The 25986-nt window shown below is 38.8% G+C and overlaps 2 protein-coding genes across 3 annotated transcripts; one reads left to right on the forward strand and one right to left on the reverse strand.

Annotated features, from left to right (window-relative positions):
- Positions 1–1846: 1846 nt before the first annotated feature.
- Positions 1847–9448, reverse strand: arg2 (arginase 2). Its single transcript, XM_044375388.1, has 8 exons — positions 9037–9448; positions 8845–8917; positions 4645–4819; positions 4354–4513; positions 3415–3509; positions 3190–3294; positions 2935–3071; positions 1847–2791 (listed from the first exon to the last, which is right to left on the reverse strand). The coding sequence occupies exons 1-8, from the start codon at positions 9148–9150 to the stop codon at positions 2601–2603; spliced, it is 1050 nt and encodes a 349-aa protein (XP_044231323.1). The 5' UTR covers positions 9151–9448; the 3' UTR covers positions 1847–2600.
- Positions 9449–13105: 3657 nt separating this feature from the next.
- rbm25a (RNA binding motif protein 25a) lies at positions 13106–25254 on the forward strand. 2 transcript variants are annotated; one of them, XM_044374591.1, is made up of 18 exons: positions 13106–13275; positions 13544–13667; positions 13969–14018; positions 14235–14405; positions 15052–15109; positions 15292–15452; positions 15581–15775; positions 15897–15980; positions 19959–20227; positions 21189–21300; positions 21427–21516; positions 21995–22068; positions 22169–22319; positions 22504–22912; positions 23007–23311; positions 23421–23519; positions 23723–23770; positions 24801–25254. In XM_044374591.1, exons 2-18 carry the CDS (start codon positions 13562–13564, stop codon positions 24891–24893), a joined length of 2475 nt encoding a protein of 824 aa, XP_044230526.1. In that variant the 5' UTR covers positions 13106–13275; positions 13544–13561; the 3' UTR covers positions 24894–25254. The 2 variants fall into 2 exon arrangements, with proteins under 2 accessions (XP_044230526.1, XP_044230527.1); XM_044374592.1 differs by having other exon boundaries at positions 15900–15980.
- Positions 25255–25986: the final 732 nt, after the last annotated feature.

Below are 25986 nucleotides of genomic sequence, written 5' to 3' on the forward strand. Positions count from 1 at the left end.
AAATATTAGTAATCTATAGGTGTTGCAAGGCAGTGATCAGATGGAATGCAAATAGAAGGAAGGGAAGCTGCATTCAGACCTTGAGGTTGTGACACACAGTTGAAAAGATCGAGGGGCCAAACCAGGAGGGGCAGGCATCGCCCAAAGATGTATTTCTTCATCAGATATACACTTGAGTAATGATGCAGTGTGTTATATAAAGTGGCGTTGTGGTGAGTAAATACTTCAGTTTAAAGGGTTTATTACAATTCAGCAGGAAAAAGGCTGTTGCTGGTGTGGGAGTGGAGGCATCTGTATCGCCTCCCTGATGGTGGTTAAGTAAACAGTTCATAGTTAAGGTGTGAAATGTCTGTGATGAAATGATTAAAGAACGACATATACACAATAAAACAAAAAAAACTACATCACAAAGTGATTCGCTATTTCAAAGACTGCCACAAAAGTATCTCTGTGGTCTGATTGACATGAGAGTTGTTGTTGGAGGATTTGCTTTTCTGTGTAAAATGCCCAGCAGTGTGTTTTTTTAATTTAAAGTTTATTTAATTTTATTTAAAATCCCCCCAAAAAGAGGCAGGTAACCAAACAGACATTAATATAAGAAAGGCAGTTATTTAAGTACAATAATGTGGTGCATTACTGCATGACAACAATTACAGGTGAACCAAACCATCAGATTCTTATCAAGGTTGGGTTGCCTCCCTCCAGATATACACCTACTAAAGCTGATCTGTTGTTCTTTAACCATATGATTCCTCCAGTTCAATCTTCCCACCACCTTTTCACATGCAACACTTTCCATCATTTGTTTCCTCCACATTGTCAGTGTAGGAGTTTGAGCTTCCATCCAAGAATCAACTGGGCACAGGTTATTAAAACGGTTGTTAATACTCTAAATGCACATTTACTCAACTGCAACACAACAGTTTTTTCCCCAAGGAGACGTAACTTTAGTATGTTGGTTTTGAAGATGTGGACTCAGTACTGAATCATGCATGTAACCTTTCGTAAAACTGTAAATGTTGCCGTCACATTCCCCTAAAAAACTAAACCAAAAAGCAAATGTTTTTGGTGTCATTACTACACGCTAAGGGCAAATACTAAGGCTGTATAACCTCATGGAAATGATGTAATATTTAATAATGTGTTACCAGCAACACTAATAACAATTTATATAAAACTGAAAACATGGCCATGATTTCCTCCAAGTACATGCAGTATTTGTAGCCTCAACACTGGCATGGCCGTCAGCGTCTGGATGGACATCAATCGGTTGATCACTTTGGTCCAGACTGAAATATCTCAACGACTGGATGGATTTGCTCTGAAATTTGGTTCACATCCATGGTGTTCTGAGGATTCATTGTAATAACCTTGGTGGTCCCCCGATGTTTCTTCTAGTGCCACCAGCAGGTTGGACTTTTCACTTATCCTGTGAAATATCTCAACAAATACCAGATGGAGTGGCACAAACATTCATGGTCCCCAGAAGATGAATACTCATGACTTATTGATCCCCTGACTTTTCCTCTTGTGCCACCGTGAGGTTGATATTCTTGGCTTTTGCCTGAAATGTCTCAGCAACTGCAGACATTCATGCCCCCATCAGGGTGAATTGCAATCACTTTGGTGGTCCCTTGACTTTTCATTTCATTTAGTTTAGTGTTAATCAGTAAATGTTAGTATGCTAACTCACTAAACTAACATCTTGAACATATTTAACATTACAGCCTCATATCCAGAATGATGGATTTCTCCTGTAGAAATTAAACTGTTATACCTCTAGAATAAAATTAAACTAAGGAGAAAATAAAGTCACTTTTACACATGAACAAAAAATGTTATCACATTTATGGAAGACCAAAATATAAACTCTTTATTACAAGGACAGTAGTCATTTAGTGGCCACATCAAGTCAAATATAGACCAAGCATTAGATCAGTTCAAGTTATATTATGCTAATAACTGCCAGCATTTTTTGCCAGCATTTGAATCAAAGCTAAATATTAACCATTTTCAAGCCAAATAATACTGATGTAATCAGAACATGTTTATACGTAGAGAAACTCTAACACATATACTAGTGGGTTCTTTGTTAAAATACAAAAGTAAACTCTAAAGAAAATACAGTAACCACAGCTGGTCCAAAAGTGCAAACACATTATTACTAGTTTTTACGAACTGGCACAGCCACAAAACAGGTTTGAGAGTCCGCAGAAGTCTGGACGAACCTCTGAAGCAGGTTCATTCTCTTGTAAACCAAACATATAATAAATATGTGCCAGTCATGTCCTCTAACACTTATTACATATTGGAGCTAAAATAATTTAGTATTGCAGTTGAAATGAAAAGTTTTCCCATCAGTAAGTGTAGTAGTTTCCAAATTATGTCAAAGGCTTTTTACCGCAAATCTGTAAAGCCTGTTCATAGTTTTATGAATCTAGACATAATTTCATGGTTACATTACACTATACAGTGAAACGATGGGAACAAACACTTCCAAACTCAGGCAACTATTAGATTCAGTCTTTGCAGTCTTGTATTCAAAATTGCGGAATGCTCAGGGAGGATGTTGATAAAGTTCATAGCTTCGCTTTAGACTCTCAGATGCGGAGTTTCTCTGTGTCGTTCTTCACAGAGGGAATCTCATCCATTGGCACATGAGCGCCTTCTCTCGTCTGCCCCAGAGACGATGCAATGACGTCAACTGCTAGAGAAGCGGTGGCCTCCACAGCTTCACGGCTTGCCCCCAGGATGGGGTTTACTTCTACCAAGTCCATGGCTGACAGCAGACCTGCACATCAACATATTCATGTTAGATACACAAATATGAAGATAAAAGCACTTAAAACTTAATCTTAGTGTATTTTGAGAAACTAAAAGCAGCATGAAGCCATCTCTAGAGGCTGTTGAGAACACATGTGTACTCGTCTGTACCTGTGTTATGAATTTCCTCTGTGATATAAATCCCTTCCCTGTAGGTCAAACCTCCATTCACTGGTGTTCCTGTGGCGGGAGCCAGAGACGGGTCAAATGCATCGATGTCGAAGCTCAAGTGGATCGGTCTCTGTTTTCTGTTCAAGAAGGTGAGAAAGTTTGTGTGAATACATGGTTCACTTCAAATCAAACACTGGAAAACATTTGGAGTCAACACGTTAAATAGTGAATAAATATCAAAACTGTTAAACATACCTTGCCAGAAGATGGTCAAGAGTGACTTCCATGACCCTTTGGATGCCTAGTCTGTCGATATCCCTCATGGTGAAGTACTGGATACCCAGGTTCTTCAGAATCTGGCTGCAATAATCAAATTCAAAAACATCAATAACTAGTTTTTACACTGCTTACATGTTGGAAAATTAGGTTCACATAAGCCACATATGGTAAAAGTTGTAAAAAATTATAGTATCTACTTACTGCTCTCCAGGGTCAACATCCCGCAGTCCGATATAGACCAGGTCCCTGGAGGAGAGGAATGGCTTCATCCAGGAGAACCCTGGAATATCTGGCATCTGTGGTGGACAGACAGAGATAATGTAATATGAAATTTATATGCAGGTAGGGACAGAAAAAACCCCCAATACCAGTTGATATCTGGACGTTTGTTTAACCTTGGCTCATACTCTTAGTGTGTCAAAAGCACCTGGCAAACCAGATAATAAAAAGATGTCAGTCAAGTAAAATGTATTTGACTGAAACGCTCCACAACTGATTTCAAAAGATATTAATGTTTTTTTTACTGCTTGATTTCAAAGCTTCACTTCACTGGAATTACAGGACACCCCCAGCCTCATGCTCACCTACTATTTGCACTTTCAACTCTTTAGTGATGAAGGACGGCCTTCTAGATGCATTTCAAGTCTAAAATGGTGACTAAAACATGTTTCTAAACTAACATAACTATTTGTTCCAGAACCTATTTATAGCCAAATATTTGCATACATGGTGCAGTGTGTGCACCTTCATTTTTTTTCTGGTTGTCACCTGTGATGCTAGAAGGCTGTTTTCAAATGAATCTGCTGAAGGAGGTTAGTTTCTCTGAGCTCACCTTAAATCTGAATGTAAGCGGTGTACCTACAAGCCTGATTTATGACCTTGACCTAGTTTGGAGCCAATTATGGTCCAGTATGTAACTTACATAAGTGTGATATGGAAGCTTGAAGTCTCCAGTGCACATAGACTGAGAATTTATTTTACAAGGACGTAGGAGCTCCCTTATGTTCAGCAGTTTAAGACATTTAAACTAGTTAACAGCTTTTTTTTGTGGAAAACTCATATCAGACACATTCTTATTCAAAGGAGAATTTTTATATATATATTAAAACATGTCTGAAGAGGATCTTAAATATTTCTCACCTTGTCTTGCAGCTCTTTGAGCATGAAGGCCACAGGCTGGCCGTGGAGGTTTCCTGACGGTGAAGTCATGGGCGTATTCACGTCTGCGTGAGCATCAACCCAGATGAGACACAGGTCAGGACACTGCTCGGCATGGCCTCCCACTGATCCGATAGCAAGGCTGTAAAAGGAGAAAGGCAGTCATATAAATATCTGGTTTTCAAGGGAGGTGTAGCATTAACACATATGGTAAAATGGTATAAAGTAAGCTTTGGACACTTTGGTTGTATTGCATGATTTCAGGGTGGTTACCTGTGATCACCTCCAAGCATGACAAGGGTGTGCCCAGCACCGATAGCTCTGCTAGTGGCGCCAGACAGCATCTTATTCGCTGCTCCCACTGTGCGAGGGAACTTCACATCCATGTAGGGTTCGTCCGTCTCAAGGTGGTGAAAGTTGAGGTCTCCAAAGTCGTGGACAGAGTAGTCTGAAGAACATAAGAGCAAGCTGCCATGAATTTAGGCACTTTATGCTTTTAAGACAGTTAGCTTAGTCACCCTTTTATTTTATGATGACTGCACAGTGATTCAATGTTTTATCCCAGGACACACACTGACTGTTGCATGGAAGGAACCTGCAATCTTGAGTCTGTACCATCTCATTTTTAGGACTCCATCCTGTTCTCTACTCTGAAGAAACATTTGTACTTTGAAAACTGCAGGTGCCAGTTTCAGCTGAAAAAACAACATAACCAGTAGCTTCTACAGCATGACTTGACATGGATCTGTCTACCTTGCAGTCTGAGGAGGCTGAGTCATTCAATGCCAGTGGAACATAAGTGACGGAGCACTTTCCATTCGTTCCCTTTCACACTTCAGCTCAGATTTCAGTCACTACAGTTCACCCTGTGCCAGGTGGCTACAGAAGTATAGACCAAAAAGTTTCCACTTAATTTACTGCGAGGTAAACAAGTGATGTGATCCACCGCATCAGGGGCTTATCTAGCAGTGTCAGCTTTGATGGCAGTGTAGTGCTACTCAGCTGATCTAAAGAGAACCAATGTGATTCGTTACCATTCGTAGACAGGACAGGAATAGCCCATGTCTTGGTGCAATCGTGGGCATCTATTGCAAGACAAATCAAAAAGTCTGTTATAGCAGTTACAGGCTGCAAGTTCGGCTTCCATTTACTTTGAAATACAAGATTATAGCTGCTAAGTGTACTGTACTCATTGCTGCAGTTAAATCCCAACAATTATTGATTTAATTATATGTATGAATTTATTTTTGAAACTGTTTGTACAGACTGACACCAGCCCTGAGAGTGTGAGGATTGCAAGACGATGTGGTATTAAGTTCAGTTCAGATTTGGTTTCATACCTTTGACTCAGCTAGTGACATGGCAGTTACTGTATATCTTTTTTAACTGCTGCCAAATTGAAATCAGGCCATCAGGAAGGAGACACTCAGTCAGCTCACTGCCTTCAAATTCAGCAAACTAAGGACATTGGACAAGGATTTTAAATTCAAAAATAGAACAACCCTATAATTTCAATTTTTCCTCTCAGTTTTTTTTTTTTTAAATTTAGCTCTACACCAAATAGTCATAACTCCAATATTGTATAGAAGGGACTTTAAAGCAATGTATAATTATACCTAACCTCCATTTAGTTCTCAACAAGCAACAAAGTAATTTGCCATGTCATAAAAGTGTTTAAAAATCACACTTGAAATAAAAAAAACAAACAAGCAACAATAATGTATGATTTCCAATCTAGGATTGTCAGATCTATGATATCTTAGTGTGAGAATAGTTCTTCAGTTTCAAGATGTGCCAGGATAGACAAAAAACACATTTTTCTTTAGTAAATAACTAACTGATTGTTTTTACTCTGGAAACACATTTACTTTTTGTATCAGTGTAACCAGTATTCATTTTAGCCTATCACAATTTTTTTTTAAAGAGAGTGTTTTTTTTTAAAAATTTTATATACTGTATTCTTAAAATTTTGGGACATAACTCTAAATATATTTGAACATATTTGATAATTTTATGGAGCGTATTCAATTCATTTGACTGCCATACACTACAGTACATTCAGTACAACACATTCCTGGTAACTGTGTGGCCTCTGCCAGAAATATATGTCAGTTACAGGATACAAAATAATTTCCCAACTGAAAAATGTTCCCTGTGTGAAGATGGGCAGGGCCGAGCCTGTTACGCAACATCTGTTGACAGCTGATAAGCTGATGGGACACCAGACGTGGTCAGATTACTTGGCAGGTACTATAACTCTCTGGGTCTGATTAATTGACTTCAACGTAGGAACTGATACGTCCTTAAATATCACACACCAAGATTATCCAGAGTATGAAAACGTACGCAAGACTAAAATATCACCAACAATTACTGTCATTTTCTTATTATATTTATATCAGTCATGATAGTAGACTTAGTCTGTGGTATATTCTATAGTGAGGGTATTTATAGCAACCTTATAGTGGCCTAATTTTAATCATCTGTAGTAATAATAAAAATAATAATACATTTAATTTGTACCGCAAGTGCTACAATATTAATAACATAGAACACACAGTAATAAGAGTTAAGATTTTTTTTTAAAAGTCTAGGGTCTGTGCTGCCCTCAGATGGTTAGGAAGTCTGTTCCACAAGTGTGGTACAGCAGAGCAGAAGGCTTGACCCCCCCCCATGGTGCGGAGCTTAGTACTGGGGGCCTGGAGGAGCGAGCTGCTGGCAGATCTGAGTGTGCGGGTGAAGGTTTGTGGTGTGATCAGTTCCTGTAGGTAGGGAGGTGCATGTCCATTCATGCATTTCTATGTGAATAGCAGGACTTTGTAATCAGTCCTGAAGGAGACAAGGGAGCCAGTGCAATGAAAACAGAGTTGATTTCATATGTTCGTGTATCAACAGACACCCTTGTCTGTAAACTCTTGCTGCTCCTCATAGCCTATGGCGTTTTTATTTTCTTATTATATTATCTTACTATTTTATGAGATAGTCCTACCTGTGTGGAGACTTTTTGGATGTTCTTTTAGGCACAAAACTGTGTGGACTAACTTAATAATAGTAATATGCATTTGTCATTATCTTAATCAAATAAAAACTGAAAAAGAAAAGACCAATCAATAGTTAAAGCCTTCTTGACTTTATTGAACCTAATTGTATTTTTTTTAATCTGCTATGGCACTACATTAATGTACAGTATGTTCTTGGCACTCAAAAATGACTTTATCTGTGTCTGTACCACAGATAAACAGTATGTAAGGCTGACTTTATAGTGACCTTAAATGTGCTTAGTGGTATTTTAAGTCACCCACACAGCAGGCTATCTTTACAATACTCCTGCCGTGACTTCTGCATTTGCTGTAGGTCATTCCTCTTGTTACGTGGCCCTGGAATTTCAAACACAATGCAAACCTTGGTGACTGTAATAAAGAAGGCATTCTTTCCGCCTGAGGTGTCCTCTTTCAGCCTCAAAGCGACCCCTGTTTCCAGCTGAATACTGTAAGGACAGTGGCTCTCAAACTTTTTCATGTCAAGTACCCTTAAACTGACACCACCAATTAGACCACAGACCCCCATCTGATAAGATTTTTGCTTTTTAGATGTTTTATTAAAGGAAGTGTATGAAACTCATGACCAAAATAGTCACACATTCTGTCATTGTGTTACTTATAGATGGAATTATAGTGAAAATAAATGATTCCCCTTTTTGATGGGCACCCCCTCAAGGAGTCACTGGACTCCACTTTAAGAGCCACTGCTGTCGGCAAAAACCAAATAAAAAGTAGTGCTACAGTAGCGAGTGAGTCTGTCTGCGGTGACGACACATTGGAAATAAATCAGCCATTCTCTTCCTGCGCCCGTCCGAGCATGTGCGAGAACAAGAACGACTAAACCAGACATGTGGTTCCCCAAATGGAGAAAAAATACATCAGTTTGCATGATGTTGAGTTACCACAGTGTCTGTTGTTTCACTGAGTGACCCAAGTCACTCTATGTTTATTCTTGTCCCTCTGTGGCATCGCTTTAATAGCTGTTCTCGCGCCGAATGGAGCTCAGTCACGTAGTCGCCATAGTTCATCCTCAAAATATTTCAGCAGGGGGTTGCATCATTGTCTGGTTTGGTTTTATTCTGCCACTAAACTACTTGAAAGCAAAAAAATACACAAAACAAGGTTATTCAGTGGATATTCTAGTCATTATCCTGTTCTGTTTTATCACTATGATGAGATATTTAGGAGACGTACTGTATTTACAGTAGACTACAGCAGAGATCACTTTGTTCTCCAAAGCATGCGTACGGGAATAACCTCTCCTAAGCTACGTGTCTGATGTTGATATTTACGGTCAGCCGGTGATGTAACGGACTGCTGGCTGAAAAACCGGAGGTACGCGTTAAATCTGAACCTGCAGGATACACCCATTCAATGTTACATAACGCCGCTGCGCTGCTCTACTACTGTCCCCCGTCATCCCGTCACCTACCTAACCCGGAAAGCCTGTCGATGAGCCCCGCATCTCTGATGACTTTAGGACCGTGCTCCACGCCTCTTCTTTTCTGTCAATGAATCAATCAATAAATACATAAGTACACAAGAGAAAGCAGTTAAATGAGTGTTGAAACTGTTGAAAACGAGGGGGAGGAAAAAAGTAATGTTACCAAAAAGATTTTCTTACCTGCCCTCTTGAAAAGGGAGCTCCCAGAACAGCCACGGATTGAGCTCTGCTCTGTTGGCAAGTGTGGCTGAGTTGAGTCCGGAGAAGACGAGAAAGAGATCCTCTCAAAGCCATTTTTCCTTTTTTACTTTCCCCCCTGAAAATATAATCAGCCCAGTCCAAATCAAACCGACTCTTCCAGCCGCCGAACAAAGAGTCTGATGAAACCTCAGTGGGATGCTGAATGTGGCCGCGTTGGTGCAGAGGGTCGGTCTTATTGCCTGTAAATCCAATTAATATTAATGAGCTACCGGGTAGGAAGACTGTGATAAGCGGTAGAGATGATCACGCCCTAATTTATTCATACAAAACACAAAGCTTCGTTTAGCAGTTAGTAATTATCAGTGATGCTGAGCGTTACAATGTGTTATAAGCTTTTATTGCCAGCAGAACGCCCTGCTTCATATATAGCGTCTGACGTCAGGGTGGATGACACACCTTCTGGTTAGCCAATAGGAACTGTCGAAATAGAGGGTTCGTTTAGGGGGGCGTGACCTGTGGACTGACGTAGGCTAGGAGGTTTTTTTTAAATGCCTGCTGGGAAGTGATGTACCGCAGTCTCATCCAGGTGGAAATTTCCACAGACGCCGCCGAGTGTTTATGTTACAGCGTTTGGCCTCGTTGTTTGTCCACATAGCTCCGACCAAAACATATCAGATTTCAGGTCAGATGTAAGCAAATATATGTGTTTACATCTTTGGCTACCCGTTATAACGTGTGTCTATTCCAGTATTCAGACCTTTTACCTTTTAAAGGAGTCACTTAGTTATTATGTCATGTACATACAAGTGTCCAGCCCACATGTACTTACAGGACGTTAGAACACAGTTACAGTGGTGAAACATTTGTCAACATAGGCAACATAGACAAGAACAAAACTTCTCTACACATAAAATCAGCCAAACAAAAGGTGATCTTCCTGAAGCACAGCTCAATTTAAAAAAAAAAAAAAATTCTTCCAAAAAAATCATCAGAAATTAAGGATATTTTACTAAAAAGTGTAGCCCCCAAATCATCATATAATAAGCAATAAAATCACATGGTAAACCGTAGTAGTCCTATTCTTTCAAAATCTTAAATAAAAGTACTGTATTATCAGCAAAATATACTTATATAATCCAAAATAACAGTATTCATTATGCAGAAGAATTGTCCCTTTGAGTGTTATATTAGTTTATAAGAATGTTGTTATACTGATGCATTAATGTGTAAGTAGGATTTTATTGTTTATCTGGTCAAGTTGAAACTAATTTGAACTACTTTATATACTGCTGGGTTGTTTATAACTGTGCAAGGTATTATAAGGCCATTTGTTTTGTATGGAGTATTCTTCATGTGGAGTAAATTAACATAAAAAAGCAGACATGTAACTAAAGTGCCTTAAAATGTAAAATGTAACATAAGTACAGTACTTGAACAAATGTATTTAGCCACATCCCACCACTGCCTGTTGCAGTGTCTGTTGTTGGTGTGATTGGCGTTGATGAAAACCATTATCCATCTCATTTTTAATGTTTTAGCCCACTGATGGTTTGATTTTTTTTCTGTCAGGACACAATGTGTGCACAGTTCTTGCAAAAATACACATAATAAACGATACAAAAACAGATATACAGTGTCTAAAACAACAAACACTGATATATTATTGTAACATATAATAAAATTGATTTTAACTTAACTGTAAAAGCACATACAATAGTTAGTTAGTTTGTTAGTTAACTTTGGGTTATAGAACATAAACTTAACACAGCGGTTGCTAAGCGACACATAAAACACATATTTTTCTTCTGACGTAATCAGCCGGTATGTGTGACGCAGCCCAGAGCTACAAACCGATGTATGAACACATCACCTGGGGTGATGAAGTCATTGGAGAGCTCTCGTTACAAACTAAAGCAATGAATCTGGCGCCACCAAGTGTTTGAAACGGAGAATACTGAGAATATAATAATAATAATATGTGACCTATAATGTTTGTTCCCTGATTGCTGCCTGTCAGGCAAAACTTTCTTCCAGGATGTGTATAAATCCTGCCCTCCGTCGGATTCCTAGCTACTACCAGACTGTGTAATAAAAGATAAATAAAAATAACAAAATTTAAACTTTTTCAGCTTTTCTCAGAATACATTTTACATTTTTACACTTCTTCTTTATATTATTAAGATTACTTGATTTTGTGTATTTTTTTGTATGTGCAAACCTACTTGGCAATAAACCTGGTTCTTATTCTGATACGAACCTACTACAAATCAACCAAATAATATGTATAATAAATAATTTATAATTTTATATTTATGTAGTTTCCAAGCCATGTTTAGGGTTTTTAATATCTTCTAGACAAATATTTTCTCAGTTCATTTCGCTATGAAAGTGGACCTGCAGAGACTTTGAATTTATCCATCCTAGTGAAAAATGACGTCCTCTGTTATTGTTGTCTACATGTTGCTTGGTAATGATTTTTAAGTCTGTACTGAAGTATCATGCAAAAATAAGGTACACTGGCAAAAATAAAATGAGACATGATGCGTAGTGTTGGGCTGCAGCCAATGATTTTCATAGTTTATCTGTTCATTGTGTTTCAGATTAATTATTTAATATACAAAATGTCAGATAATAGCAAAAAATAAATTCATAAATCATAATGTTCCCATTGAATATCTTCAAGTTATATTATTTGTCCAACCAAAAAGTATCAAACCCAAAGGTTATTTAATAAATTATTATGTAAAAGCAGCAGTTTGAGAAGTTGACACCAGAGAACATGTGGTACTTTAGCTTTGTTAATGACAATTAATCAGTTATTGAGTTTCTTGTCTGTTATAACTTAATCAACAAACAGTTTCAGTACCAGTTCAGTGTTTGAAATCATTGAAAGGTGTGGAAAAAACACTGGGTGTGCTTTGGAAATGGTCAGCATCAATGTAAAGTGGATAGTAATGGGCTAAAACATTCAAAAAACACTGCACAGTGGCTGGGTGAGGAACAGACCAGAGAATATTATAAGGCTAAATACCTTTGAGCTACATCACGAGTGTGATGTGGAAACTTGAAACCTCCGGGGCACAAACACTGTGAATGGACTTTATAGTGAAGTAAGAGACATCTCGTGTCTAGCAGTTAAACTTTTGCAATCAAAAATATTTGCAGTAGATGTCATTTTAAGAATATCTAACCAGATATTTTTTAAATGAAAAAAAAACACATCTAACATAAATTATTATCAGAATCAGAATCTGTTTTTATTAGTTAAGTATGCAAGCATACAAAGAATATTTCTAAGTGTTTGCTCCCACAAACACAACATAGATGAATAAAGAATAAAAATAGAGCAAAAGTAAGGTAATAATAATAATAAAATAAGTCTATTTAATTTAATCTAAGTAATATATTTAAAATTTATTGACAGAATTTAAATCACTACTGTTTACACTGCTGTATAGTATCCTGTGTACTGCGTACACTCAGCCTTCTTGCCACTGCTGCTATTACTCGCTATAAGACTGTCTGGTCCAGACTTGTATTAAGACATAAAAATACTCTGCTTGGAACAATAATCTGTGTCTGATATGTTTTCCCACAAACACTGTATAAATACCTCATTAAAATCCTTAGAATTGCATCTACTCCTTCCCTCTCTCATTAAAAAAAATCCAGAATCTATAGATATGCAAATATGTTTCATTTTAAAAGTTTAACTGCGGACACAAGATGCCTCCTACTTCCCTGTATAGTCCATTCTCAGTGTATGTGCACTGGAGGCTTCACGTTTCTACATCATACATCAAATTATCAATGAACACAGAGAAACTTCAACTTTCAGCAGATGACAAACTCTGCACATACGTCTTTCTGCACAGTGAAGCTCAAACATCCAACTGTAGGAACAAGAAGAAAAACACATTTTTGAGTGGAAAGGGTCTTTAAAGACCAATCATGAGCCGAGACAGCGGTTTCAGATCCTGCCTGAGAGACTAAACTTCGGGCAAAAAGCCTCATAGGTCCGCTGTGATATCCCATGATTCATTTCGAAAAGAAAAGGTCCCAGTTATTTGTATCCAGGGGTTCATGAACGCACCGGTGATAATTTTTAAAGCTAACCTCTAGCGTTACGTTTTTCCGTCTACTGTATTTAATGGGCTTGTATTCGCATAACCCACAGTATTACTAGCTGCTGGTTTTTATTCATATTTGACTACACTGGTGAGTAAATCCGTAACTTAAATGACCGCTTTAGCTATTGTGAACTAGCAAGGCCACAGAGTATTCGCTCGCTAGCATGAGCTAATTTAGGCAGCTAACATGGTTGATGGATGTCTACTTTTTGGACTGAGCAGGTGTCCCACCTGGCTTAGCTGGCAACATAAGTACACACTTGTGCTATCTGTGTTTAAATTCAACACTATAATGAACTCGACACTACCTAATATAAGTGTAAAAGACCCTCATGAACATCCTGTCTCCTCCATAGGTTCCTGTATTCCTCAGGATGTCATACCCTCCTCCGCTCAACCGCCAGCAGATTGGCATCCCGCAGCTTCCCCCGAGGATCCCACCTCCCCAGTATGGAGGGTTTGCACCAGCGGTCCCACCAGGTATTGAATACTGGTGTGGCTGAACAGCTGTGATAACTGTGTGTCTGTAAATAAACCTAGGGGGGTCCTGTGTGTGATTTTTGAAAAGTCCCCCTCCACTGTGAAATGTGTTTTTCTTCTTGTTCCTTCAGTTGGATGTTTGAGCTTTAACATGCAGAATGATATATGTGCAGAGTTTGACACTAGAGGGCTGTTTTCACATTTATTTGCTGAAAGTGGAAAGTTTCTTTTTTTTGTGGTTGTGATTAGTTGTATGCCACGATAAGAGGTTTGAGTGTTTTGTTTTGTTTTTTTATTCCAGGTACTCCCATGATCCCGGTTCACATGGGTGTAGTGACCCCCACCCCCACAGTGAGTTAGAAACAGTAGTTCCTACCGCTTGCCAGTTGAAGCATCAGCTGTGCTGCATGACCTGCAAATAGATACACAGTCCTCACACATTAGGAATTCAGTTCAGTTATTATTGGTTGCTTGAAATGTTTGCACATTTTGTGGTGGCCATATATTTTATTTAATGCTCTGGAGAAGGGATACTTAAAATGTAAAATGTAATTTTTGCTGTTGCAGGTTCTTGTCCCAACGACAGTCACTGTAGCACAGAAGCCGATGGCTCCAAAAAAGGAGCCTGGCAACATCCGAGCCAAGGACACAGATGACAGCAGTGGCCCCACCACCACTGTATTTGTAGGGAACATCTCCGAAAAGGCATCTGACATGTTGGTCAGACAGCTTTTAGCGGTGAGTTGATCATACATGGACCACACCGAACTTACCAGGTTTTTGAAGAGGGTTTCACACTACAAGGTGATGTCTACACCAAGTTGAAACATAAAGTATGCTACCTCAATCTTTTGATACAATTAAAAGTGTGAGCGTATTCACTTCATCAGATGTAAGTCTTGCTCACGGTTTGTTCATTTGAAACCTCTTATTGGTCTAAAAAGAAAAAGGGTCTATATATGGACATTTTTCGCACTATTTTGTTGGATGATCAGCTTTGAATATTATATATCAGAAGAAGCAATTGCATAGATTAAGAGTTGCAAGTAGCAGTCACCACTTGCAAGATCATCATCATTAAGGTAAGCACCACCTTTTACCATATTGATTGGTTTATACGGAAAAACCACTTGCATTGTCATGTTCACACATGACCGGTTCTGATAATAGTTGCTCACAGCACGATGCAGGTATCCATTGAAAACAGCCCTGGAACTGATGTCCCCAGGAGACATAGATACCATTGCGCCAACTTTGTGTACTGTTGGTGAATACAGTCTTGATAAATCCATTTCTTATAACGGTAAATGGATCATTGATTAGTCAGTAGCATCTCTAATGTGACATTAAACTGTTTATTTTTTTCTGTCATCTTTCAATATAGAAATGCGGTATTGTTCTAAGCTGGAAGAGGGTCCAAGGTGCCTCCGGGAAACTTCAAGGTAAAAAAAAAAATGGGCACAATACATTTAAACCAGTCATTTACCATCTTGTCTTTATGCAAATTCATGTTTTTTTACACATCCCTGAGACTTCAGATACTACACTAGTGCGGTACTATAATGGTTATTAGAAAGTATAGACCCCCAACAACTTCAACTTTCTTTTCTTTTACTCCTGGAAGCTTTTGGGTTCTGTGAGTATAAGGAGCCCGAATCCACACTGCGAGCCCTCAGACTGCTGCACGAGTTGCTGTTAGGTGACAAGAAACTGCTGGTCAAGGTAGACGCCAAGACTAAGGCCCAACTAGACGAGTGGAAGGCCAAGAAGAAGAGTGCCAATGGCGTACGTAGCCCTGTATATACCTGCTGAATAAAAGATTAAATCAACATTTCTGTATTGATAATTTTGTTAAAATTGGGTAGATGCATTTGTTTCTCCCTCTTTATTATGCTTGTTTTTTAATCGTGTAGGGAGCCAGCAGTGGGTCAAAGAACGGGGATGACGATGAGGAGGAGGTTCTTGACGAAGAAACCCTGCGTCGGGACCAGGTTGTAAAGGGGGCGATCGACGTCCTCATCCGAGAGTATGCAAGTGAACTCAACGCTCCCTCACAGGACCCTGACAGTCAACCTCGCAACAAAAAGCGGAAAGAGAAGAAAGAGGAGGTATTGTTTGTATCATTTCTGAGGTGTAGACTTTGTGTGGAGCAATATTTTCTTCGTATTTGTAGTAATTGCTGAGTATTTAGTGTGTTTGTTTCCTGTCTTTCTCTCTCCTTTGTGTAAGGAGGATATCAATGCCATGGAGATGGAGGATGACAAGAGAGACTTGATTTCCAGAGAGATCAGTAAATTCCGGGATACGCACAAGGTAATGTATCAAACTACTGTTATTACTCTCTAGTTTAGGTTTTGGAGAAGAACTCATTGTGTACTTAGAAAATCCTCAACAGGAAATGCATCTTTCTCCAAATTTCTATATTTTATGGAGGTAATTCCTCCATAAGACCTTTCTATTACTGTCAGATATAACATAGAGGTTCTCTATTAATATATAGATCAGTTAGTGAAATTCAAAAAGTAAAGAAATAGGACGTAATTGATATTGATTCATGCATTTTATTGTACCTGTTAAAGGCTAAATTATTATAATAATGTATCAGCCATTCATGTGGCTGTATAATAAATGTCAGTATTTCTGAATTGGGCAAAAGTTTTCATTGTTCATAATACTGATTTGAGACTAAAAGTTTGAAGCTCTTGACAAGCTAAATTCATCACACAGAGTGCATGGTCGCAATGTTAAATTCCATCTAAAGCTAATCTATTGATTAAACCCCACCAATATGGTAGAGTTCATTTGGTGACTAGAGCAAGATGAATCTCAGAATCTCAGCTTTGGAAAAAGTTGCGAGGATAGGATGTAAGTATGATCTTTCATTTCTTCTTAATTCATGTTGGGCGCTCCCTTCTGGAGGGTTTGCAGAGGGGCAACTGGCTCTCAGTTCACCTTTTTTATTATTTTGATTTAGGAAACTATTAGCACGTACATGTTGACTTGTGAAACAAAGCACCACTGATAGTAGTGCTGGAAATAGAACGGACAAATTGCCAGTGATGATAACATGTTGTCACCCTCAATCAGGTCTGAAAAGGCTGGGCAGCTCAGTCAACCTCTGCAGGTCCTCAGACAATAAATTATGTGTTTGAAGAACACACACAGACTGAATGATCCTAACCACTGCAGTAGTTTGAACTGCAGCCTGTATTATTAAAGCAGGGAGCGCCCTTTCACAGCACTCTGTGGTCTGAAGACTAACAAGGCAAGTTCTTGTTATATTTCTTTTTTCTTTTTTTTCCCTCTCATGTTTCTCTTGATTTTGTTTCCAAACATTTGTTTACTTTTCTTTCCTTCTGTTCTATGTCTTTGTGACTCCACCCCTCCCCTTAGTCTAACAATGAGAGAAGAAGAATATAAATGAAATGTGAGTGTATTAGTGAATCACTGTAGGGTTATTTAGCTGCTGCACAGAGGAGACACAACAATGTAAACACCTCATGGAACCAGACGTTACCTCTGAAAGTTTTCAAACTCTGCTACACAGGGGATCATATCAGGATGAACACTCAATTGTAGCATTAACAGCGATTGTATACAAGGAGGTCCTGTGATCACCTGTTAGCACCTTGATGTTTGACATTCAAAAGCAGTTTGAGAAAATCGAGCCAGAAAAGTGTCAATAAATAATCTGTACCCAAACTTCAGGGTCCAAAAAAAAAAAAAAAAGCTAAATCACTTAATATGTGAAGAGGAGCTGGTGTAAAAACCATTGCAGAATATACCAAAATACAAACGTCAACAACTGCCGTCAGGAACAACACTCTGCACACTAAACAACGAGGCTCGCGACTCAGTACAATCCACCTGTGCATATTTGAAATAAATTATGAACTTTTAAAGCAGTACTACAACTAAATTAGCAATTTTCCTCCACATTGTGGAATATTAGAACAAGAGGTAAGTTTCGGGTTGATTAGAGGTTACAGAACTCAGCCAGAGAGTTAATAGACAAGTTGACAGATACTTTTCCAGCTGTATTAAACCCCTCACATCAGATACAAATAGCTAGCTAGTAGATAACTAGTAGCTCATGTAGAGGAGGTAGTTCAGACCGCTTTCCACCTTCCTCCTTTTTGTTTTTGTTGATCACTCATCAGCTGTTCGACCCACATTTCCAACAGTGTTCTTTGAACATTATAAACCAGTTAGGATATGAATAACTGGTAGACATTTTCTTAAGACTGGTTTTGTGAGGACTGTTTGAACTGTGGGTCTGACTCTGCTGAGATTTTTAACATTTAATGGGTTGGAGAGGCCAGAGAGACACACAAGACAACCTACAGGTAAGACTGCTTCACTAATTTCCTTTTGCCAAAATGAAATGCAGTATCTGTTTTTTTTTTTTCTTTCTTTTTTTCCAACAATGAATTTGAAAAGAAGTTGCTATTGATGTTTAGATGAATTGCTTCACAGGTATCATTTGGACGTTTTTATTTTGACTTTTACATTTGACCTGCTTTTCCTCCCACACGTAGCCTGTAGGATGTGTAGGGGCAGAGAAGCACTGAAACCGTAGTTCATCACCTGTAAGTTGCACACCAATAGCTCCGAAACGCTCTGTTGAAAAATGCCATGATTTTTATGCCAGCTAGTTAGAATGTGGAAAAGAGGTAAATGTTTCGTGTTTATGTAGATTCACCTTCAACATGTGCACAGATCTTTTGAAATGTCCAGATATTCTTGCATAAATAAAAAAAAACTATTGGAAATCTGCAAACACAAAGCTGCAGTTTTTGCTCAAAGAAAGATATTTTTGCACAAGGTAACTGGTGCTGAACATATAAGCAGAATAAGTAGTATTATTTCTCCCATTCCACAACTTTCAAGTGTTTTATGCTGGAAAATGGATTTAAAAAAAAAATCCATATGTTTCAATTATATATTATAGACCAAAAAAAAGTTTTCCTGCGTTATAATGTAGTCCCGGTTTCTGGATCTGTCACTCTGCTGCGTACTGAACTCCCAGTCTGGCACTGCTCCCCTGCATCTCAGATGACCATGTAGAAACCACACGGGACACGGCAGCTGATTATGTAATTCACTTAGTTGGGCCATTTGCCATGTTAAGCTCGAGCTTGTTTTAATCCACTTGGCACACATAGATAAGACCAAACCAGGGCATTATATAGTGGTAATCTTGAGTGTATAGTTAGAAGTTTGTAAACCTGTTGACCCGATGGTTTAAAATTAACTCGGTGGACACTTTTTTATTTTAAGTGTGCTTTATTACAATAAATGTGTTTTGTAGCTTTAGTAGCCCAACTTTGAATTAAACCCTTAAAGTGAATGAATCATAAAGCTGAGTACATAAAGTTAATGTGTATTCAGACTTCAAATCTCCTCTGCAGTGTGTGTGTGTGTGTGTGTGTGTGTGTGTGTGTGTGTGTGAGATAGTTAGAACCACCTCTATATGTAGTGGTGCTACATCAGGTCAAACATTATGTATTTTAACATACAGTATCTCTTGCATCACGTCAAGTCTATCACATTTCGGCATTTCCCTGAGTGCACATCGATTGGACGGATATGGGCTTGACCGATACATATTTGCCTACAGCTAAGTTTTTATTGGAATGGCCTCTTATTACATCAGAGCATAATCTCAGATCACCATAGAGCACATAGTTACTGCAGAGGACGAGTCGACCTGTTACATATGAAAAAAAAAAAGCTAATTCAATATCAGTATATGTTAGAGAGGGGCTGAATGATGTAGACAGCACAGGAAATGATCTATCTAACAACAATTTGATGTAACAAAAATACAATAATGTAAATGTGTAGAGCCAAAAATTACAGAAACGTTTTACTGGTGGACGGTTTAAACCTACAGTGTATGGTTTAAACTTCTACTTTTGCTGTAACACCTTTCTATAAGAACAGATAGCCTTAGATTTTTAGGTATCTTTCAAGAATGAACTGCAATTTGTGGTTTTAAGTGTGTCCGGAATTGAGCAGTATCTTCATTAAACTTGCTCAAGCAGCAGACCACTCTTCCTGGAGGAAACATCAGGGCTAGGAGGACGTCCTCACTTGCAGAAGGCAACCACTCCAAAGCAATGATTCATGGCAGTATGTGAGCATGTCCGGCCCAGGGTGTCTAAACCATTTTTCACACTATCGTGCTGATAACCTGTGTATTTATGTATTTTTTAGTATGATGGTCTTAATAATATTTTAAATGTAGTAACACGTTTCCCCCCATTTCTTCCTGTTGGGCTCCTGCAGAAACTCGAAGAGGAAAAAGGAAAGAAAGAAAAGGAGCGACTGGAGATCGAGAGGGAAAGGAGAGAGAGGGACAAAGAGCGGGAGCGCGAGAGGGAGCGCCGCGACCGTGAGAAAGAGAAGGAGAGGGAGAGGGAGAGGGACAAGGAGCGGGAAAGAGACCGAGATCGCGACAGGGAAAGGGAGAGAGACCGTGAACGGGAGAGGACGAAGGAGAGGGAGCGGGAGAGGGAGAGGAGTCGAGACGTCAGCGAGGGCCGCAGCAGGTCGAGGTCAGTGGGAGGCCTGTGATGTCATACTCGATGTCTCAGTCATGCAGTTCAAAACACATGACTCATTCTGACTCTGCTGTGTGTTGTTGTGTATAAAACCATCTTACTGACTAGTCTGATAGAGGAGCCGTGATTAAACAAACAAACCACTCAAACTGTTTGAGTTGTGTATAATAAACCAAAATTATGTGTTTTACAAAAAGTCCACTAAACAGTCTTTGTTGTCCAATGACTTCTCTAGAAGTTCTCTAGAAAATAAGATATTTAAAATTATAAAGTTGGAGCACTCTTGTCTTTTCAGCACAACAAAATACTCTCTCGTCTAATTTTGATTAAATTTCTAAAGGGGATACCTACATCTTTTGCAGCAACAGTGTAATAAATCAGTCGCCAGATTGAATTACCATTAAGTTTCAATGTTGTATTTATTTATTCATCTTATTGAATCCCTGCAAAACACTCAGAGATGTGGACTGAATCAGGTTTATAATCCAGCAGCCATGGTAAATAGTCATTTTTATAGCTTTTTCTTACTGTGACATATGCAGAGTTTCTGTTATGATGCATAAATGGGGATGCACAGTAGTAGAAACAACTTTTGAATTATATGCAGGAAAATTCAACAGAACCAAAAATTGTAGCTTCTAAAATGACTGTAGAGTTCAGTTCCCTCTCAAACAGTCTCAACAAAGTGTGTGTTCATAAAGGTAGTTGACAAAGCGATCTCATCTTTGATAAACTCAATATATAAAGGTAATATATTCATTCCAGTGCTGTTCTATTGGATTGCATTAGATTTAGTAAATATCTGACGCTCAGTGTATACAAATGTGACAGTTCATTTAACTGTGATATAATGAAACTACTGTAAAAAGCCAAAGTGCAGCAAGATAAATAAATGCATGACTTAAACTTAATGATAATGTTTAAATCAGACTAACATAGATAACGTCTTGTGCAGAGAGAGAACCAGAGAGGATAAAAAACGTGACCGTGAAGAAGATGAGGAGGACGTGTATGAACGGAGGAGACTTGAGAGGAGGCTCAGAGACAAGGAGGCTGCATACCAGGAGGTACTAACACCTCAAACCTGTCATGTTTTATCATTAGTTTAAAAGAAATGATACAATATACATGAAGGCTGAATTCACTGATAGTGTAATTCTGTGATGGTTAAATTATTTTTCGTCCTCTTAAAGCGCCTAAAAAACTGGGAGATCCGGGAGAGGAAGAAGGCTCGCGACTACAGCAAAGAAATGGAGAGAGAAGACGAGCGGCGTCGTGAAATGGTAGATACATGAATGCATACCACGCCTGGATCAAATTGTCATGAAATAATTACTACAATTTGTTTTAGATATCTAGAATGACAGATTTAAGATAATTATATAGAGAAGCATGGAAAGTTGCTTTTGTTTTAATAAAAACATATAAATAAATTGTGATAGACAGAACTCCACCTTTAACTGCAAGTAGGGTCAAATGGGTACTAGGAAATAAAGTTTTTGTTAACCATAACTTTCTTAATTAAATAGTTTAATTGATGGGAAAAACTAACAGTCACAGGATTCGGGAATAAAAGTAAACATGTTAAAACATATTTTAAAAAAGCTAATTCAAGCAAAATACACAGAACAACACTGATTATATAAACATGCTGCAGGCAGTTTTAACAACTGAAAATGTAGGAATGTGAAGTAGATGACTGGATGACTAATAGGTAAAGATTTCCTTACAATTTTTACATGTTGACAAATTTAAATTCAGATGAAAGAAGCCAAAAGACTGAAAGAATTCCTTGAAGATTATGACGACGACAGAGACGACCCAAAATACTACAGGTGATTATCTTTATGGACATTGATCAGTGCTGGGAATACACTTTTTTTTTTTTTTTTTTGGCATTTTTCATTACATCACTTGTTCTTATTGTCCTCTCAGGGGCAGCGCTTTGCAGAAGCGACTTCGTGACCGAGAAAAGGAAACAGAATTGGACGAGCGAGACCGGAAGAGAGAGAAAGAGGAACTGGAGGAGATCAGACAGAGGCTTCTAGCTGAAGGTCACCCCGACCCTGATGCTGAGTTGCAGAGGGTGAGTCCACATAAACAAAAACATTATCTTGTTTTTTATTTGAGGGACAGACGAGTTTTATTCTTTGATCCGTCTTTCTGCGTTGCCTATCCTCCTTTTTGTGATCGTGCATCTGTTCCTGACACACAAATTGAGCTGTTTCTCAAACTCGTGTCTTCTGTCAACGTGTCGGGTATTTTGGTAGATGGAGGAGGAGGCAGAGCGGAGACGGCAGCCCCCTCTGAAACTGGAACCCGAGGAGGATGTAAACCAGGAGAAGGCTCACAGGGACTGGGATCGAGAGAAGAGAGGATCAGCGAGGCCCGCAGAGCCGACGCCTCGAGGCCCCCAGCCGCATTCAGACGACGACGTAGAGGAAGGCGAGGAGGATGACTATCATGATGGGGAGGACTCACAAGAGGCAAAGCCGCACCTCAAACCCATCATGCGACCAATCACTACTGCTCCCTCGGTGTCCTCTGCCAGTGGGAACGCGACTCCAAACACGCCCGGCAACGAATCTCCCTGCGGCATCATCATTCCAGGCGAGAACACCCCCGAGGTCCAACCTCCCGAGGAACACCGGCCCAAGATCGGCCTCAGTCTCAAACTGGGTGAGTATATCAGCAAACTGTGTGTGCAAAATGTTTTTAACATTGTTGCTTTGTGCCAGAATCAACTGGTTTTCCACCTTATTTTCTACTCCAGGCGCCACCAACAGCCCCAGTCAGCTCAACGTCGGAAAGCGAAAGAAACTGGCGACTGTGGAAAGTGTTTTCAACAAGTTTGACGATGAGGAGGCTGACGAGCAGCCCCGCAAAAGGAAACTGGTTCCGCTTGACTACGGTGACGACGATAAGAGTTTGGGGCTGGACGGCGCAGAGATTTCAGGGGCCAAAGGCAGCATCAACACAGAGGAGAAACGCAAGCACATTAAGAGTCTTATAGAGAAGATCCCCACTGCCAGGCCCGAGCTCTTCTCCTACCCTCTGGACTGGACGATGGTTGATTCGGTAAAGATTTGGATTTTCATCTTTTTTATTAACTTCATACATATTTTTTGTCATTCAGTAATTGAAAAGTAAACCATTTTTTATGCTGATGTTCTTGTTCTTTCTGTAGACTCTGATGGATCGCCGCATTAGACCATGGATCAATAAGAAGATTATTGAATACATCGGTGAAGAGGAACCCACTCTGGTTGATTTTGTCTGTTCAAAGGTTAGTGATGATTTGTCTCATATGAAAAAAACTCTTGTCAGTTAAATGATTTAAGTTTCAGACTGTTGTTACCTGTAATTTAAATCGCTGGTCTCTTTGGAAAATAGAAGGCTTCTGAATATATTCGTTTCATTTCGTAACTCCTTAAATTTTCTCTGCTTGTTTGTGGTATTTTAACTGAATATTTTGTATTTTCTCTCCAGGTGATGGCACACAGCACTCCTCAAGGTATTCTTGATGATGTTGCCATGGTAAGTTGAAATTGGTTGCATCACAGAGCCAAAGTCTGTTTAAATTGATCGTTTTGAATCTGATGTGATGACACTGCCAGCTTCAATTAAATTTATACTTCTTAATTAGGCAAGTAGTTGATAGAATTACACTAAAGACACATACTTAATGATACGTCACATTGCCCAGATGAACAACCTTAAATTAATTATTGTCCTTTTTTTAATCATTTGACTTTGAGCAGTATAAAATGTGCTCACAGTGCATCAGCTGAAGTTACTTTTAAGAAGGGTGAGCAGAACCTTGACAGTGGCAGCAGTAAAGTACGCTGACTGGCCACTTTGTAAAAGTGCAGAGTAGCGTCGAACCCACAGAGAATTATCACCAGACTCTGTACGTCCCTTCAGCTCTCAAGAGTTTTATAGACTGTTTTGTGCTATACAGCTGCAACTTCACTGTTTTAGTTCACTCTCACTGCTTTCAGTTAGTTTTCAGATGCAACAGGCAGTTTTCAGTGTAAAAGCTCTGATAAACTTACCTCGCAGCACCAAACTGTAAACGAAGTTACCTAACAGATGAACATAGTGGAGCATTTTAACAACTGAAGAGCCAGATATAGAGTTAAAAGAAGAGTGAATACTGGACTTAACATTGATCAGGTGACCAGAAACACAACTCCAAACTAATGATAATGTTGTTCCATACATGTGTAAATAGGCAACTTTTTGCTAAGAAGTTCGCCATATAAGGGGTTTCAATGCTGCTCCACTGCTGTCAAGTGGCCAAAAATCAATTAATGCAGGTTTAAAGATGGCCTCATAGGCTCTATCTGGTCTCTAATTTCTCTCTTCTCTTCCCAATAAAGCAAAAATGGCAAACATATTTTAGGAATAAAGGTCCTGTCAGAAGCAGCCTCATCTAGCTTCAATATTAATGAACAGATTCATCCAAACGCTGTAAAGATGAGATAATCATTTACAGTTACTTTAATATATAGCAAGTCAGATTCATTGCATGAGCTATTTGTCTAACCTCGCTGTTTGTGTTTAGGTTCTTGATGAAGAAGCAGAAGTCTTCATAGTAAAAATGTGGAGGCTGTTGATATACGAAACAGAAGCTAAGAAGATCGGACTGGTGAAATAAATACCAGACGTCTCTCTGACTGACTGACTTGGCTCACAGTTCTGCTGCCTACAGTTTCTGGTCCAGCAGACTGTAAACATGTGCCCATACACCCCTCCATTCCATCAGCAAGGAGCTGCTCGACTTGTACGTGTGTGTGTGTGTGTTTGGAAGGGAAAGTCTGAACTGTGAACAGAAAGGGGGTTTGCAAAAACATATTGCATGATAAAACTTTGGTTGTATGTTTTCCTTTGTTGAGGCAAAAGTCAAGTTGCATTTTTACCCATCTGTTCTCCAATAAGTTGGACACATTCTGCTTTGATTTACTGTTGTCACGTTGAGGCACTGCTCCATTGTGTGAACTAATAAATATGCTTTTTTTTAGAAAATGTGTTTTTAATGTGCTGTTTACTTATATTTTGTTTACAGGTGTTTGGCTGGTTTTTAAACGCAACAGAATATTCATATGTGCATCCACAAAACCTGAGTGGGACAGGTGTTGGATACAAAAAAAACAAGGAGTACCCACATACTGAATCAGAGCTCCCTTGATTTTATTCTTTTCGAAGTTGAAAACGTTGCAAATAAAGTAAAGGGAGCTTTTCTTCAGTGTGCAGTTACTCCTATTATCTGGTTTTAAATGCAATTGTGGTTGAAACAGATTAATTACTCCTCATCTTTAGCTGTTATGTCCTCAACTGTATTTGTGAATTTCAGAGGATTCAAAAATGCAAAGAAAAAAACCTGGAAAAAAGTCAAAGCAAACAATCAATGACAATTACTTAAACAATAATGTAGACAAAAAAGAAAAACAGAATTTTTGATTTAGACAAAGCAACAAGTTGAATATGACATTCAGATACAGTTTTAAAAGCCTTTTTAGTAGCAGGATATTTAATAGTTTTAACATAACGCTCTAATTATTTTGAGAAAACAGGAAATAATGTTTAGGCACCAGAAAAATGTATATCTGGTATTTTGGCAAATACTATAATTTTTTAAAAGTCCTCCACCACTCAAAATATGTTTTTCTTCTTGTTCCTACAGTTGAATGTTGGAGCTTCACTGTGCAGAATGATGTATGTGCAGAGTTTGACACTAGAAGGCTGTTTTA

Source organism: Thunnus albacares, chromosome 15, assembly GCF_914725855.1.
Source record: "Thunnus albacares chromosome 15, fThuAlb1.1, whole genome shotgun sequence".
NCBI classification, from domain to species: Eukaryota; Metazoa; Chordata; class Actinopteri; order Scombriformes; family Scombridae; genus Thunnus; species Thunnus albacares.

Bases quoted from the DNA above. Each gene is read 5' to 3' on its own strand.
- arg2 (XM_044375388.1), bottom strand. From the start codon at position 9,150: ATGGCTTTGAGAGGATCTCTTTCTCGTCTTCTCCGGACTCAACTCAGC. The intron at 4,514-4,644 runs GTAACCACCCTG...CTCCTTTTACAG, and splicing joins ATGCTTGGAGGTGATCACAG to CCTTGCTATCGGATCAGTGG. The intron at 3,072-3,189 runs GTATGTTTAACA...CTTCTTGAACAG, and splicing joins CTTGACCATCTTCTGGCAAG to AAAACAGAGACCGATCCACT.
- rbm25a (XM_044374591.1), top strand. From the start codon at position 13,562: ATGTCATACCCTCCTCCGCTCAACCGCCAGCAGATTGGCATCCCGCAG. The intron at 21,517-21,994 runs GTAGATACATGA...ATTTAAATTCAG, and splicing joins ACGAGCGGCGTCGTGAAATG to ATGAAAGAAGCCAAAAGACT. The intron at 22,069-22,168 runs GTGATTATCTTT...TTGTCCTCTCAG, and splicing joins GACGACCCAAAATACTACAG to GGGCAGCGCTTTGCAGAAGC.